This window comes from Nyctibius grandis, chromosome 2 (assembly GCF_013368605.1).
Source record: "Nyctibius grandis isolate bNycGra1 chromosome 2, bNycGra1.pri, whole genome shotgun sequence".
NCBI classification, from domain to species: Eukaryota; Metazoa; Chordata; class Aves; order Nyctibiiformes; family Nyctibiidae; genus Nyctibius; species Nyctibius grandis.
This window is the reverse complement of record NC_090659.1, coordinates 36,507,208-36,521,546: the sequence shown is the minus strand read 5'-3', so window position 1 is coordinate 36,521,546 and position 14,339 is coordinate 36,507,208. Positions and strand designations below refer to the sequence as shown.

The window sequence follows — 14,339 nt, the reverse complement described above, 5'->3', positions numbered from 1 at the left end:
ATGTTTTACTCTTGCCTGAAGAATGGCTTAAAATTTTAATTATTGGAATACTGCTATGAATTATATTTAAAAAAAAAAAGAAAAAACACAACAAACCCAAAACCCAAACCAAACCCCACAAAAAACCACAACCCCCAAACCAGTATCTTGAATGAGTTCTTAAAGTTGATAGATCTGCCAAGATCTATCAACTCATAAAGCTAATATTTTTGATGTGCAGAAATAATTAAACACCCACCTTAGATTCACAATGATACACAAAGTTGAGCATTTCAAATGACAAACAACTACAGTTAGTGTGACAGATCACAATCAATTCAAAGACAACAGACATGCCTTTAAACATGTCAGTCTGCTTAAATCTACTTTGTGTTAGATGTCCCAGCTGTGGTGAGAAATATTATTTATGCTAAAATAAACAAAACAATTACAAGCTAAGAGCTGCCAATGTCATAAAAAAAACCCTAATGGAATGATTCAAGAAGTCAAATCCAACACTTTCCACGAGGATACCAAGAGCTATGGAGTGCACGTAATGCAGCATGAAGGTACTGAATTCGGCAGAGTAAAGCACCTGCCCCTTCCTACCCCACTCATCTGACAGCAGGACATCAGTACTATGTCACACAGTAGGAATGCGTTAACTAAAAAACAGTACAGGTAAAATTGTACTGTTAAGGATCTGAAAAAGCTGCAGAAAACCCCCCCCCCACACCTAAACATCTTTCATGCAGATGATGTTTCTCAAGACAGTATTTACATATATATAACATCTGTTATCTGTCTCTCTATCACAGTAGTTTGTGGAATACAGGGTATACTACTTATTTAGATGAGAATTAAATTGCCAATTGCCACTTTTAACCCAGCATAAGAAAACGTCACTCCACAAACCTGCGAAAAACACAGACTTCAGAATGCACTGTACCGACAGCAGGTATGTACGAGAAGTGATAGCAGAGTGCTGCAGAGAATTCTGCCTATAACAGAGAGACGACGGATAGTCTTCAAAACCCACATAGACCAGTCCTTTTAGGTGATTCCACTTTGGCTTTGAATTGTTTACCTGTGTCGGCTATACAAGAAATGACTGCAAATATAGCCTTTGTTCCTGTGGAACGTAAGTACAACACTGGTTACTCAGACTAGTACAGAATGTAAAGAGACAATCACAACCACAGCCTCACGGCTTCAGGTGGTAAGACAACCAATAAATTTCAGATTCCATGCCAGAAGTATATATTGACATAGAGAATGTCATATTGACATCGGAATGGAATTACAAAGCAAAAATTACATTATACTAGACTCTCTAAAGCATAGCATGACCATTAAATGCTAGCACCCCTTGTCTCGTGCAAGCTTCAAATAAATCTGGATTTAGAAGAAAAAACAAGGAATCCTGTGAAAGGGGATTCATATCATCTATTCAGACACCTAAATAAATGTTCATAAATCCCCTGTCAAGAGCAGCAGAAAAAACTGAACTTTCTCCACAGACAATTTAGAGCACCTAAATTAAAACTCCTAAAGATAGATGGCACAAACGCTTCCCAGAAAGTCTAGCAATGGCATCTCCTTATGATGGCCAGGTCTTTCAACGGACTGGTGTCCAAAATTTGGCTGCCATAACTGCATTCATTCTCCTCCTGCCAACATTAATATGCATAGCTGGGTGCACAGATCAAAGGATCAAGCTAGTTATTCAGGCATTCAAATACAAACTCAAATCATCAATACTTAATTTGCTTGAAAGCAGTTGACTTGAAATAACAGGCACATTCTCACCATGAAAAACAAACCTATGCTTGTTATAAATCTTGAGTAGACCCTGAGCCAATAAAAGACAGCATCATTCCACAGGCTTTAAAGGTGTTGTGATTTAAAATATGAAACTCTAAAAACAAAACCACATTATACTATATAGACAAATTATTTTTAAAATAGTGTAACAACTTTACACATTGAAAAAGCTGGCAGAGGTGCAATGTGGATCACTGACCTATTTGTACCTGTAGAAACAAACGTCCTGCAACTGATCTCTGAAAACTATAAATCCATATTTTATCTAAAAAAATTGTCTGCATTATTTAAGAAGGACCATGTTCAACAGATCTGCTGTCCCGTACACCTAAGTTACGGCAGCTGTTGATGGGTGACTATACTGTCTTCCAAAGTCATGCTAGTTAAAGGCATTCTATTCCGCCTACTAAATTTGCTCACATATCACAGCAAATCACCTCCTCAGTGGTACCACTATAAAAAAAAAAAATACAGGACTTCCCTGGGAAACAGATAAAAAAATTAATCCAATATAAAAACCTCACAGAGTTGTTAAGACAAAGAAAGTGTCTGAGCTGAGTTTTAAAGCTCAATAATTTGTAATTCCGTGTGGATAACACAGAGTTATGAGAACTGTGTCAGCAAACCTGAGAGGTTAGCGGAAACTCTTTACTTCACTCCATATTACAGCAAAAGACATTATTACTATCAAACTATGACTGAAATCACAATGAGTTTCCAGGTGGATGTAAAAAATATTTTTGCCCAAGGATACTCTTGCTGGATAGGGTCTGTAATTAGGATATTGCTATGCTACAGATAAACACAACTTATGAAAACTGAGTATGTAAGTTATGTATTTAGGTCATTTGTTTATGTATTTGACTTAAACTTATCTATTTTCACTAAAACATCTTTTCTTAAAAGCTCATTTCAGTTATGCAACCTTTCCAAGTCTTTTTCCATTTGAGGTTCACCTGAGAAGCTTTTACAGGTGCAGTCTGGTCTTTTCAAGAACCGAGTATTTAATCTAGACTAGGGCCTTAGAGTGCAAACCTGTCAGTTCAGTTGCTGTTTCATGTTTTGTTAGTGGTCCTACAAAATTTTTTGGTGATAAACTGCTGTAGACTCATGTCAATGTGTTTAACTTTTTTTTTTAGGAAGAGGTAAAATACACTTGTTTCAAGAAGTTTATGACAGCAGTTTAAAAGCAAATCATGTCTGAAATACACTTGAAACACACTAAAACAAGTAACAAATCAATCATGCACGTACACACATTTCAAATAACCATCTATTTTGCTACCTTTCCAGCATATATACCATTATTGAATTTATGCAATTTTTTGCATTTTTATGCAAATTTATGCATTTTTACTACATGCAGTGAGCGTGAAAGGCTAAAGTAACAGCTAAGATTTTTTCTCTAAATCATTAGTCTAAGTGGTCTTGCAGAAACATCTCCCCTACCACCTTTCCCCCACCTGCAAGCATCACACTACTACTGCAGTTAATCGCCATTTAAAAAAAAGAATCTAGGATCACCACTTCAGAAGTCAGTGATTAACTGGCAAGAATTTAAAAGACAGATCTGCCTGTCAGATCAGAACTGCAGATTCTTCTGACCCCCAGAGATGCAGTCACTTTAAGCAGAAGGAAGGTAAGCCAGACATCAAAAGGACAAATTCTTCTGATACTGCAAAAACTTTGCATTGGTGTCTCTCTCTCTCTTTGCTTTGCTCACTAAGGAATAAGTCCTAACCTTGCGAGTAATTGTTGTGAGCTGGCCTGAGTCCATACTGTTCAAGACCATCATCACTTGAAGCAGCCTGGCTGCGTATCAGCTGGAGCAGATTCAGGTAGAAGCTGCACTGTCAGAGAAAGCTGTTTCTTTTCAGATGGGAGTCTGGTCGCAAACAAGCACATGCACTGTGGGCTACTAGGGAATCACAGAGCAAGCACAACCGACTGTGTAGGTGTAGTGTTTACATCGATCCAAACCAACCCAGTAGTACACTGTAAGAAAAAATGAAAATAACTGAAGGCATCTATGGCCTCGGACGCAAGTGAATCTAATTTCCAGCCGCTCTCATTATCTCAGCCTAGGAAAGCTGACACGCGTCCTGCCTGTCAAGGACAGGAGCACAACGCGAACTCCCCGCTACCAACTGCGGGAAACCACACCGCGCTGCATCTCAGGGATGTTCCCAGAAACGCCGCCAAGCACAAAGCTTCACCCATGCGAAACGTCCCTGCGGTTTCCCAAACGCTTGCGAAACTGCAGAGTCAACCCCATCCTGCTTAGATAAGGGGGCAGCGACACCCGGGCGGGGACGGCCCTTGGCCGCCGCAGGGGGAGCAGCGGCAAGGCGAGGGCACCGGGCAAGGTGAGGGCAGGCCCCGGCCCTCCTCGCCCCCGCGCCCCGGGGCCGCGCCTGCGGAGGCGGCGGGGCCGCCCCGGGAAGGGGAACTCGCCGTGACAGTAACCAGACACCGCGCTGGAACAAAAGCGCCCGAGCCGGCCGCCGCCACAGAAGCAGGTTACTCCCTCCCGGGGAAGGCGGCGGAAAGGGAGGGAGCGAGCCGGGAGCAGCCCGGTCCCGTGAAACACGCCCCAAGCCCCGGCGCGGGGGAGTCCCGGCCGGTCCCGGCCGTGAGTCAATGCCCCGAAGAGGAAGCGGCGCGCAGGGGCCGGCCGGGCGGCAGGCGCCAACGCTCACCCCGCGCTGCCCGCCCGAGCGGCCCCGGAGCTCGGCGCCCCGCAGCGCCCCGTCCCCTCGCCGGGCCGCTGGCCCCCCGTTCTCCTCCCGGCCCCCCGCCCACAGTTGTGGCGCTACCCGCCCCGACCGCCCGCGAGGGGAAACTCCGCCCGTCCCTTGAGCGGCGGCAGCGGGAGCCCAGGTCCGTCCCGTCCCGTACCTTCCTCACAACTTTCCCCACAGCACCTCCCGCCCGCCCCATACCTCGGTGCTGCTCTCGGCCGTGCTCTCCACAGCCATCTTCTGCCAAGGGTCCGCCAGCTGCGCCAGGGGCATCTTCCCCGCCCGGCTCCCGCAGCCTCCACGCTCCGCTTTCCCGCACCCCGGCAGCGGCGAGGCGGGGGCGGCAAGGCAGGCAACGAGCCCTCCAGAGGGCGCGGGACACCCCGGCTGCTTCTAACGGCGGCTCCCGCGGCGACTGTTGCCCGCTGCCGCCGTCCGTCCGTCCGTCCCTCCCCCCGCCCCCTCCCCGCTGCCAGGCGGAGCCGCGCTTCCGCCCTCCCCCCGGCCCGCCGCTCGGGCCCGGCTTCCGCTCACAACATGGCGCCGGGGCCGTACCTGCCCGGCCAACGGCGCCTGCGCGCGCCACAGCCGGGCCGGTCCCCTGCCGCCCGCAGGTGCCGGGCTGGGCCGAGCCGGGCCGAGCCGAAGGCAGCGAGATGTGCCTGGTTCAGTGGGAGACAGCAGCCGCGCACAGGGGAGTGAAGCCGAGCTTAGCCGCGGGTGAGAGGCTGGAGCGCAGCGCTGCTGGAGGCCCGGGTCAGTCGCGGGCGCGGCCATGCCACCGCCCCTGGCCGGCGGGCGGGGAAAGCGCTCGGTGACCGTGGGCGGCCGGGCCGGTGCGGGGCCGGGGCTCGCGGCAGCGCGGCCTGTCCGTGCTTCGCCTCTCTCCGGCCTACGGTCGGTTTTGCCCGGCGTTGTGCCCGGCAACGGCGGGCAGTCCCGCTGGGCCGAAGGGCGGCAGCGGCCGAGGCGCAGGTCTTTATACGAAGCGTCCGTGTGGGGTTTCAGGCTCGGCGCTGCCGCTACCAGGTTCAGTCAGGCCGGCCCCCAGGGGAAGGGCTGTTAGAGACTTGTTGGGAAGCCCGGCCAGGGCCCGGGGCTGCCAGTGCTCAGGCAGATGAGCTGGGGGGAATGGGAGAGATAAAAAGTTTGTTTGCCTAAACAGAAGAGCGAATGGAGAAGTTGGGAGGCAAGTGAGGACGGGGAGGAAGAGGTAGTGTTGTGCAGAATGTCATTAGGCAAAGAGGGAAAGGAATTAAGATGCAGGAATTTGTTTTTATAGCAATACCATTTAAGTAGTGGTTGGACTGCATGAGTAAGAGTTGCCTCGAAGCAGGAAAGTCATACTTCTGCAGGCCAAGAGACATGAAGATAAAACTGTCAAAAAAAACCCCACAGGTCCTGAAAACAGCCCTTATTTTAGTTTTTATCTGCCGCTGTTAGCTAGTACACAAACAGCTGACTTAAACATACACTGAGATCCACGAATGTATGTGGTCTTACATGGTTCTCTTAAAACGTTAAGCACTGTGATAAGCACATATACTTTTGCAACGGCAGGTGGCTTGGCTGATGCAGAAGAATCCTTAAAACATTAGACTGGCGACTGAAGGATGGGTACTGGTGTCAGACATCTTACTGTCGAAGCCAAATTTTTCAGATCTGTGTTTGAGAAGGCCACTTCGTTTTCAACAGTCCCCACTATCCCGAAGCATTTCTATATTTTGACAGGTCATGTGCTTTGTTCCATCCTTGATAAAAGTTAACATTCTTTAAATATTTGGAGGGTTTTTTGGGGTGGGAGGAATGGCAAGAGTGCTAGAAATTAAAAATGTATGTGTCTGTGTGTGCGTGCATGCACACACTATTGTGATGAACACAGGCTACTTCTGTTTCTGCTTGGTAGCATTTTTGATCCCACTTTATATTCATGTAAGCATAAATACCTATCTACAAAGAGGTACAAAGGAGTGGATAGGCAGTTGCTCATAATGAATCAGACTTCAGCTGGTACTACAGAGACTTCTATATCTGGAGTAAAAGGTCATAGTGGAATGATCACTTGAAGCCATCACCACTGCCAGGAGAAGCAGCTGTGCCCTCCCCTTGCTCACTGCTGTTCAGTCCGGCCCTTGCATCAGCCTCTCTTTTGAAGTGGTGCAATTGCTTGTGTTGCCACGTGGTGAGTTAGGCTGGGGAATAGATCTACGTCAAAACTAACCCTACCCTTTTTACCTTCTGTTGTCCTCAACAAACCCCCCCCCCGACCAACTCTATCAAAGTTTTAGTGAAAGGTTCAAGAGAGGTCAGGACTGCTTCCTTCAAAAACACGCAATTTGCAAAACTCTGGCAAGTTATTGGTATGAAATATAGAACAAGGTAATAGAAAACAGATAATTCAGTAGTGCTTGGCAGCCTTCATGCTTAATAGCATAATGTTAATAGCAAGGAATAATTTTTTTGTAGTCTGATCAGCACCAGGTCACTTCAGTCTCAAGCTGACTTCTGAAATGTTGGGTAGAAAACTCATATTCACAGCAGTCGCATATTATGTTTTTGGCACACAAATCAGGACTTTTTAAAAAAATCCTTGAGTTCATGTAAAAATCCATGATGAAAAAAATGTGTCCTTCCATCCCTCTGGAAACATCAGTTTCTATTCCCTCACAGGGATGATTATCAAAGCTCATGCATTTGTACCTGCATCAACTACACAGTCAGGTACATACATCTGAGACATGCCATTAGGGAGAAGAACCTGAGCAGCTGAAAGGTGGCAACCACAACAAGAAAAAAGGCCCTAAACCTAAGCTTGCATTTGACATAGTTCAAGCAGTCCCTCTTTACATGACAAGACTGACTTCCTCTAAATAAAAAATTCCATGATCTCCTCTTTTCTTTTCATAGTTGTCTAGTCCTTTCCTGCCATAGGTACCTATTTCAAATTACTTGTTTGAATTAAAAACTCTTTTTAGAAGGAGAGTGGGTGTTGCATTTTAATTAGTGTCTCTAAATTTTGTATGTTGGTCATCTTTTGTCCTTCCCTATATGCGTCCTACAAATCCAGAAAAAAACAAGGGCGAAGATGTTATGCACTAGCATATAAGAGGGTTGCAAGCAATAGAAATCTGACCTTTTCTTGGGCACTGAAGTACGGAGGGTAGGCAGAAGTATGCCATTTCATTGTTCAGGGGTTTGAGTATTATCGCAGCATGCATTTAAATTTTATAAAGGAGAAAGCTGCGTCAGGATTTTAATAGGAGCTACTATGCAAGAACAGACTTCAGGGCAAGAAAATCATCTGGAAATTGTCTCCACGGGGAAGAGAAACATATCAGTTAATCTCTGGGAGATGCGGGGGATTCTGACTTTCAGATCCTGCTAAGCTCAGAGTTGGATCGTCCTCCCAGTGAGAGGTAAGAAGCTGAAGATACTTTGCCTCAAGACAGCAGCTCCTATTTTTCATTCCTTTTGTCTCAGGCCAAAGCAAGATCAGGCTTTCACCTGTGGCAGCAGACCTTTCCTTTTACTCTGATTCCCCCTCAGTACAGCCATCACTACTTGACTGTAGTCATCACTAATAACTGACTGTCACCAGGCTCGGTTGTGGGGGTTGATTTCACCTTTGCATAAGAGGTTGCAATCATATTGCATCCACACAGATGTTTTACATGCATTGCACTGGAAAATTTGATCACGTTCATTAGGAAAAGGGTAGCATATGGCACTGAAATGACAGTGCTGTATAAAATCCTGTTAACCTGTCATCATATGAATTAGGTGGGCCTCAGAAGCTGCACCATTTATTGATCTCACTTCTAACAAATCTCACTAAAATGTCACCCTATTGAAAGGGAGACATCAGCTTAAAAGGATTTACCTGTCTTTCCCTGCAGAAGGCGTCTTGATGTGTGAGTAGCAGAAACTGGGGAAGCTTGTTTATGGTCAGTGATATATCATGCTTTGCCTAGCTTTGAAGTACTACCTACTTACTTTTTGCAATTAAGGCAGAATTCATGGCAGAGTTAGTAAATCACCATAGTCATATCCAAAAAGTAAGTTAATGAGTATAAAACAGGTTTAATTTGCTAATATTACTATCAGAATAATATTTGGAAGCTTGAACTTGCATTTTTTAAATACAAGTAGAAGGGGAGAAAAAACAAAGCAATCTATTTATGGCAAGAAAAAACACAACCTGACAGTCATCTAGAAGGTGCAGTAGTGTATTAGAAATGAATTTTAGTGCAGTAGCTTCTGGATTAAAATGAATAGAATATGAAACAGTAAATGCATTCCAAAACTGTGAAATTCAGTTTCAAGTATTACAACCATAGTACTGAGGTGCATAATTTGAACTTAATGCACAAGAAAATATACAGAAGTTACTGTCCAAATTTACATGTGAAAAACCTCCAAGGAGTTAAAAAAAAATCAATACAATTTATTTGTGTGGGTAGTAGATGCAGAGAGTCTTTTACTCGCAAGACACCTGGATTCAATTCCTAGCAGATCACAAAGGACAATTGTGTAATTCAGTAAGTCACTTAATATAGATGAGATTCAACTAAGGAGACTTAGTCTTTCTTAATGATGTTTTCAAAAGTGTGAAGAGGCCTTGATTGGAGAAATGTAAATACATCCTGCCAAAATAGGCTAAGGAAGCCTTAGTGCTAATTAGAACTCGTTGTTACTCTGTGCTGTAGTTGCAAATATAAAGAACATCTCCTTATAACCTCATTGGGATATTGAAGGGATGGTTTCATTGATGTTTGGAAAGCTGACAAAGACCAGGGGGAGAGAGACAAAGTGCTGCAAGAAATTTCCAGCTGGCATGAGTTGTCATAGCAGAGACTCAAGAAGGCTTGGCTATACAAACCGGGGTTAAAGAGAGTTATAATCAATAATTAAAAAGGGAAGAACTGAAATGAATGTCTACTGTGTATTAAGACTTAACCTGACCTTTCAAACAACATCTGCTGGAGGGTGCTTTCACCAGTACAGGCCCCTGGATGATGGAATCGTACAGGAATGCAAACATTTCCTACAATTTCCTCTGGCAGGCTCTTCTTTGAAGTCCTGATCCTGCAAGTGTAGTAGAAGACGCGATAATGCCAATAAGAATACTTCTAAATCCTACGTATATGAGAGATACAGTGTCTGACTCACCGCTTAAAACTCTAGCTTTTCTGGATGTATGTTTGTTTACATAAAATTGCACTGAAAGAGTAAAGCATAATGGATCAGGCTTGATGGTATTACTGCTCTGAGTTTTTTCTGTGGTCACTGTACTAGCAGGAAATACTGTGCCTGTGGTTTCTACATCCTGAGTGGAAATCTGGAATTCAATAAAATATGGTCTCATTACAGCATACCTGTCTCCAACATATGTTCTCATTTTAGTGTTTCTGTACATACAGATAGCTCAGATTTATCTTCTGAATGACAAAGCTTATCCTGTTCACCGCAGAGTATGAGAAACCTTTTGCTGAGCTTTGAAATCTTACATGGAAACCTGCTATCAAATACTGAATACAAGTTGTTACCCCATTATGGTGGAACATTGAGAAGCAGATGAGAATTTCAGATTGTGGTATTTTGAGACAAAAAGGAAATAGTAGAGTATGAGCAAGGATCAGTCTTCTAGGGTCAGGGTTCTCCTGCGTTAAATATGACACAAGCTAGCTGTTCACAAAAAAAAGAAAAAAAAAGGCACAAAGGTGATAGAGGTAGAATATGGTATGGTTATATTATACAAGATAGTATAGCAATAACAAACTTGTCAGCTTCACAAGTCACTGCTATAAAACACACCAGGCCTAGAGGAGGCCACAGGATTATATGTACCCTGCATGTCTCCTCCCCCAGACCTAGGAGTTTAAGGGTCACATACCTTTCTATTATTGTTATCAAATTAGGTCTGATTTAAAGAGCTTACTGACAAGCAAAGCCTAGTTTATCTAGCTTTTTTTTGGATCTAACCTTACTACCTCAATTTCCTGATTTTATGCTCTCCCAATTAAAATAATTTTAGTGTCCTCCCCTGTCCCTTGGTCTCTTCAAAAGCTACCCATCAAATAATCTACTTTGACAATCTCACTCTTCACTTCCTTTTATAGATTATCCAGTGGCTCTTAGCCAAGAATCCCTTTCAAATCTAGAAAGCTTTAGTTTCTCTTTCCTGACCCTTAATTACACTCAACAGGATTCTCCTGACTGAGCTAACAGCTGTCCTTTATCCTGCTTGACAACACCTGATCCTCATTCGCAGCAGTCTGCTGATCTTTTCTGAAATACCTGCTGTTGAAGTGATCAGACCTAAAAATATAGTTTGCTACCTCTACTGGTTTGAAAGATCCATGTGTTCTCTCCAGACACTTCACTCACTCTTCCACCAGCATCTCACATTTGTGCCTTGCCTTTTCCCCTGTAGAGAACCAAGCAGTGCCATTCAGAGGGGGGCCCAGGTTTGTGACCATGCCCATAAACGTTCTCCAGTGATCAATAAAACTTGTTGCATCATCAAATGTAAATCACAAGGGGCCCTAATTGTGTATGTTGTACAACAAGCTGTATATATGTAGTATTTTCCCCATCTCCCTGTATGATGTCTGCTGTTCGAGTGCAGCTGGGGAATTCCTGCCATGAGCCCTGGCCCCCTTGTAATTCAGGTGTGTGATGGATTCACACTACCATGTATTGTTGATATATGACTTCTGTGAAAAGGGAACTTCACTGATGGTTGGCTTACCCTGACGTGTTTCTTCACCGCTCAGTATGAGCTGGGGGTTGGCAAACTCCAAAGCATACTGGCACCCTTCCTTGTGTCCCATGGGTGATTTACTGGTGAAAACGTGCCTACTCTGAATATGGATTTTTTAGATCCCCAGCAATCATTCCAGGACCATGCAATGACACAGTTCCACAGTGAGTGCTCATTTCCATCACCCAAAGTCAGCGCTTCCTGAAGGGAGGCATGAATGTGATGAAAGCCAGCTCATTATCTGGAAGGAGTGAAGAGAAACATGTTAGCTGAAACAGCCCTGTCTCCCTCATGGGTACTGCACTCTCTCCCTGCTGTGTTGACCCATTTTGTCCTTTTTGATGGAGCAAAGACATCCTCAAGGCCTTGCTCCAGAGTCACAACCTTGCCAAAAGGAGTAGCAAGATGAGGAGGTAGCAATATTTATCCAGCATTGCAGAGCAGCTGAAGGCTGTGTTAAGACATGGTCCTTTATTTTGAGCTTTGGTGTTGCAAAAAATGGTATGTATGCGACAGGTGAGTCAGAAACTGTAAAGTCAGAGCTGTAAAAGGTTCTGGGCTATGGTGTGCTTCAGCTAAGAAATGGTACAGACTTGACCTACTGCTAGATCGGGCAAGATACTGTAGGTGGAGGAGGGGAGGTTGTGGAAGATTTTTGGCTTGTTCATTCTCCAGTAGGTAACATAAGATGTAGAGGGAAATGGAAAGGGGAGGCTGAGAATAGGAGATGGCTCTTTAAACAGGGAAGAGCAAAACAATTCTAAAGAGCATATAAGGAGCAGTTGTGTCTTGGAAATGAATAGCCAGTTAATCCTATATGATAATTTTTGTGTCAATATTTAATGAATCACAGGGAACTGGAAAGGCTGATGTGTTAACAGTGATAAACCATAGGGATGCTCTAAGCAATTGTAGAAATTTACCAGTATTTTCTTTTTTAGAGTCACTTGATACAAGATTAATGAAACAAACAACCATTCAGTGTCTCATTAAATCCATTACAACCAGATAAAATTTCCAATGGCTTCAGCTAAATGTTTGCAGTAAGAAGCAAATTTTCAGCTCATGAGTGGGCCTGCAAATTAGTAGAGTCTTTGGTATTACATCACCATAGACAGTAGAAAGGATTAAAAGAGTTGTCAGGATTATATTCCTCCTCTTCTGATGCACTTTCAGCAAAACTGAAACTTTGTCTGACTTCAAAGAAGCTATTTTAAAAATCACAATTTTCAGGAAGGAATGACGTTATTTTGCCTGCTTCACCAGAATGAATGCTCCTCTGCTGCGCACAAATGAGCTGCTTGCCCTAGTTGAACAAAAGCTACGATGAGGGCTTTGATCAGTGTTGACAGTGTTCCTGCAGTATTTCAGTGTCTCATTCCTTTGTGCTTTCTAGAACCACTACTAATGACATTGGTTAAGCGAGAGCGTAAATTGCAATAAGATGGCCATCTCCAGAGAGTGCTGAACTGGTCTGTTGCAAGGATTCTTTAATTATTAATTTCATTGCTACAGATTTTTTTTGGTTTAATAGTTTCTCAGGACAAAGAGATCCTTTGTGAGCTCCTTAAAGCACCACTCATCTATATAACAAAATTTGTCCACTTTAGTCCACAGAAACCCCTTTTACATTAGTGACACATCAATGCTCTTGTTTAAAGGGTTACATTCCACACTGGGTTTATTTTTCCTTGGAGACAAGCAGGAAATCTGTCACTAATTTCCTTCCAGCCAGCTCTGACTGCCTTTTCTCAGTCCTCTTAATCCTCTGTACATTTCTTCTTCTCCATTTTATCTCTGAAGACAGACTTGGTTCTCTTAACTTCGTTCTTGTGTTTCTTTCAACGTCTTCTTCACCCTTCTCACACCACTCCAAGCTGGCACTTGGCAGAAGCAGCAGGTCACCTGCTCTCCCTGCAATACATCAGGTGGCTCTGAGGTGCTCACCCACCTCATGTTCATCTATTTCCTCACTTACCGCCTCTTTCCTGCCCAGTCACCTTTATTTTTACCTATCTCCGCATTGCATGCGGTGCGTCCAAAACTTTGCTTCCCCTTTTCACACCTAAACCCTTTCTCTTAATAGCTTCCCACTTGCCATACAAGAAACCTCCCTAATCCTCCTTGTCAAGTCATCAGCTTCTCATTAAATCGTGTACCTTCAGGACTGCGTATTTGCAATTCAGCATTTCCTGTCTGTTGCCACTGCCAGGAGTTGCAGTCCCGTTGCTGCAAAGTTCTCATTACCTCGCATCTCATCTCTCACCAACAAAGCCAGACTGCTCCCATCTCTCTTGATATTTCCGCACCTTCACTTCTTTCTGCTTCTTACTCAGGTTCAGCTTCGTGGCTCAGCAGAACTCTGTTCTGGCTTATTTCACTTTTCTCATTTTATCCTTTACCTTGTTCATGGTTCCATATCCTTCTGCATCTTCTTTCCCACTGTTTCTCAGCCTCATGCATTTTTTATTTCACTTTGTGCTACAGGCTTCTCACATAGAAAGCCCTGCTCATCCCCAAATCCCCTTGAGTCTTCTTGTATCCACCTTAATAGTGTCTCTCAGCCGCTGTCCCAGAAAGTGTATTTTTTCCAAGTTAGAAAACTCTTCAAAGTGCAGCTTTTGTACTGTCAAAAAGCAGAAGCTTTTCCACCTCCACTTTGAAAGTAAGGAGTGCACTTGAGAGAGAGATATTTTTGCAGCTGTAGAGCCACATTCTGTACTGTCCTCTGGGGCTCACAGGTTGGCCATCTAAAGACTGACAGACTCCATATAAGGTCACTTTTGAACATTTTGGCAGATGGTTTAAAGTCTTCCCTGTTTTATTTAGGTGCAATTCTAAAGTATTTGGAGGACTTGTTCCCACTTAATACAAGGCTAAAATTGCTGTAAACCTTAGGTATTGGTGCTCCCTAAAGAAAGAGAAAAAAAGTTTTATTCAGTTATAAGCCTTTGAAAAATGCATATATACTTTTAAGCACAGAATGACAATTGCAACGAATACCTCATTTGAGGGAGTGAGTGCAAAGCAAA

The 14,339-nt window shown here is 43.9% G+C and overlaps 1 protein-coding gene across 1 annotated transcript in view; it reads right to left on the bottom strand.

Moving 5' to 3' along the window:
- RPS6KA3 (ribosomal protein S6 kinase A3) overlaps positions 1-4,994 on the bottom strand; it is an 80,431-nt gene extending 75,437 nt beyond the window's left edge. The window contains 1 exon segment of the mRNA XM_068417607.1: positions 4,746-4,994. Coding sequence (XP_068273708.1) covers positions 4,746-4,817 — 72 coding nt within the window. The 5' untranslated portion in view covers positions 4,818-4,994.
- Between the last annotated feature and the right edge of the window lie 9,345 nt (positions 4,995-14,339).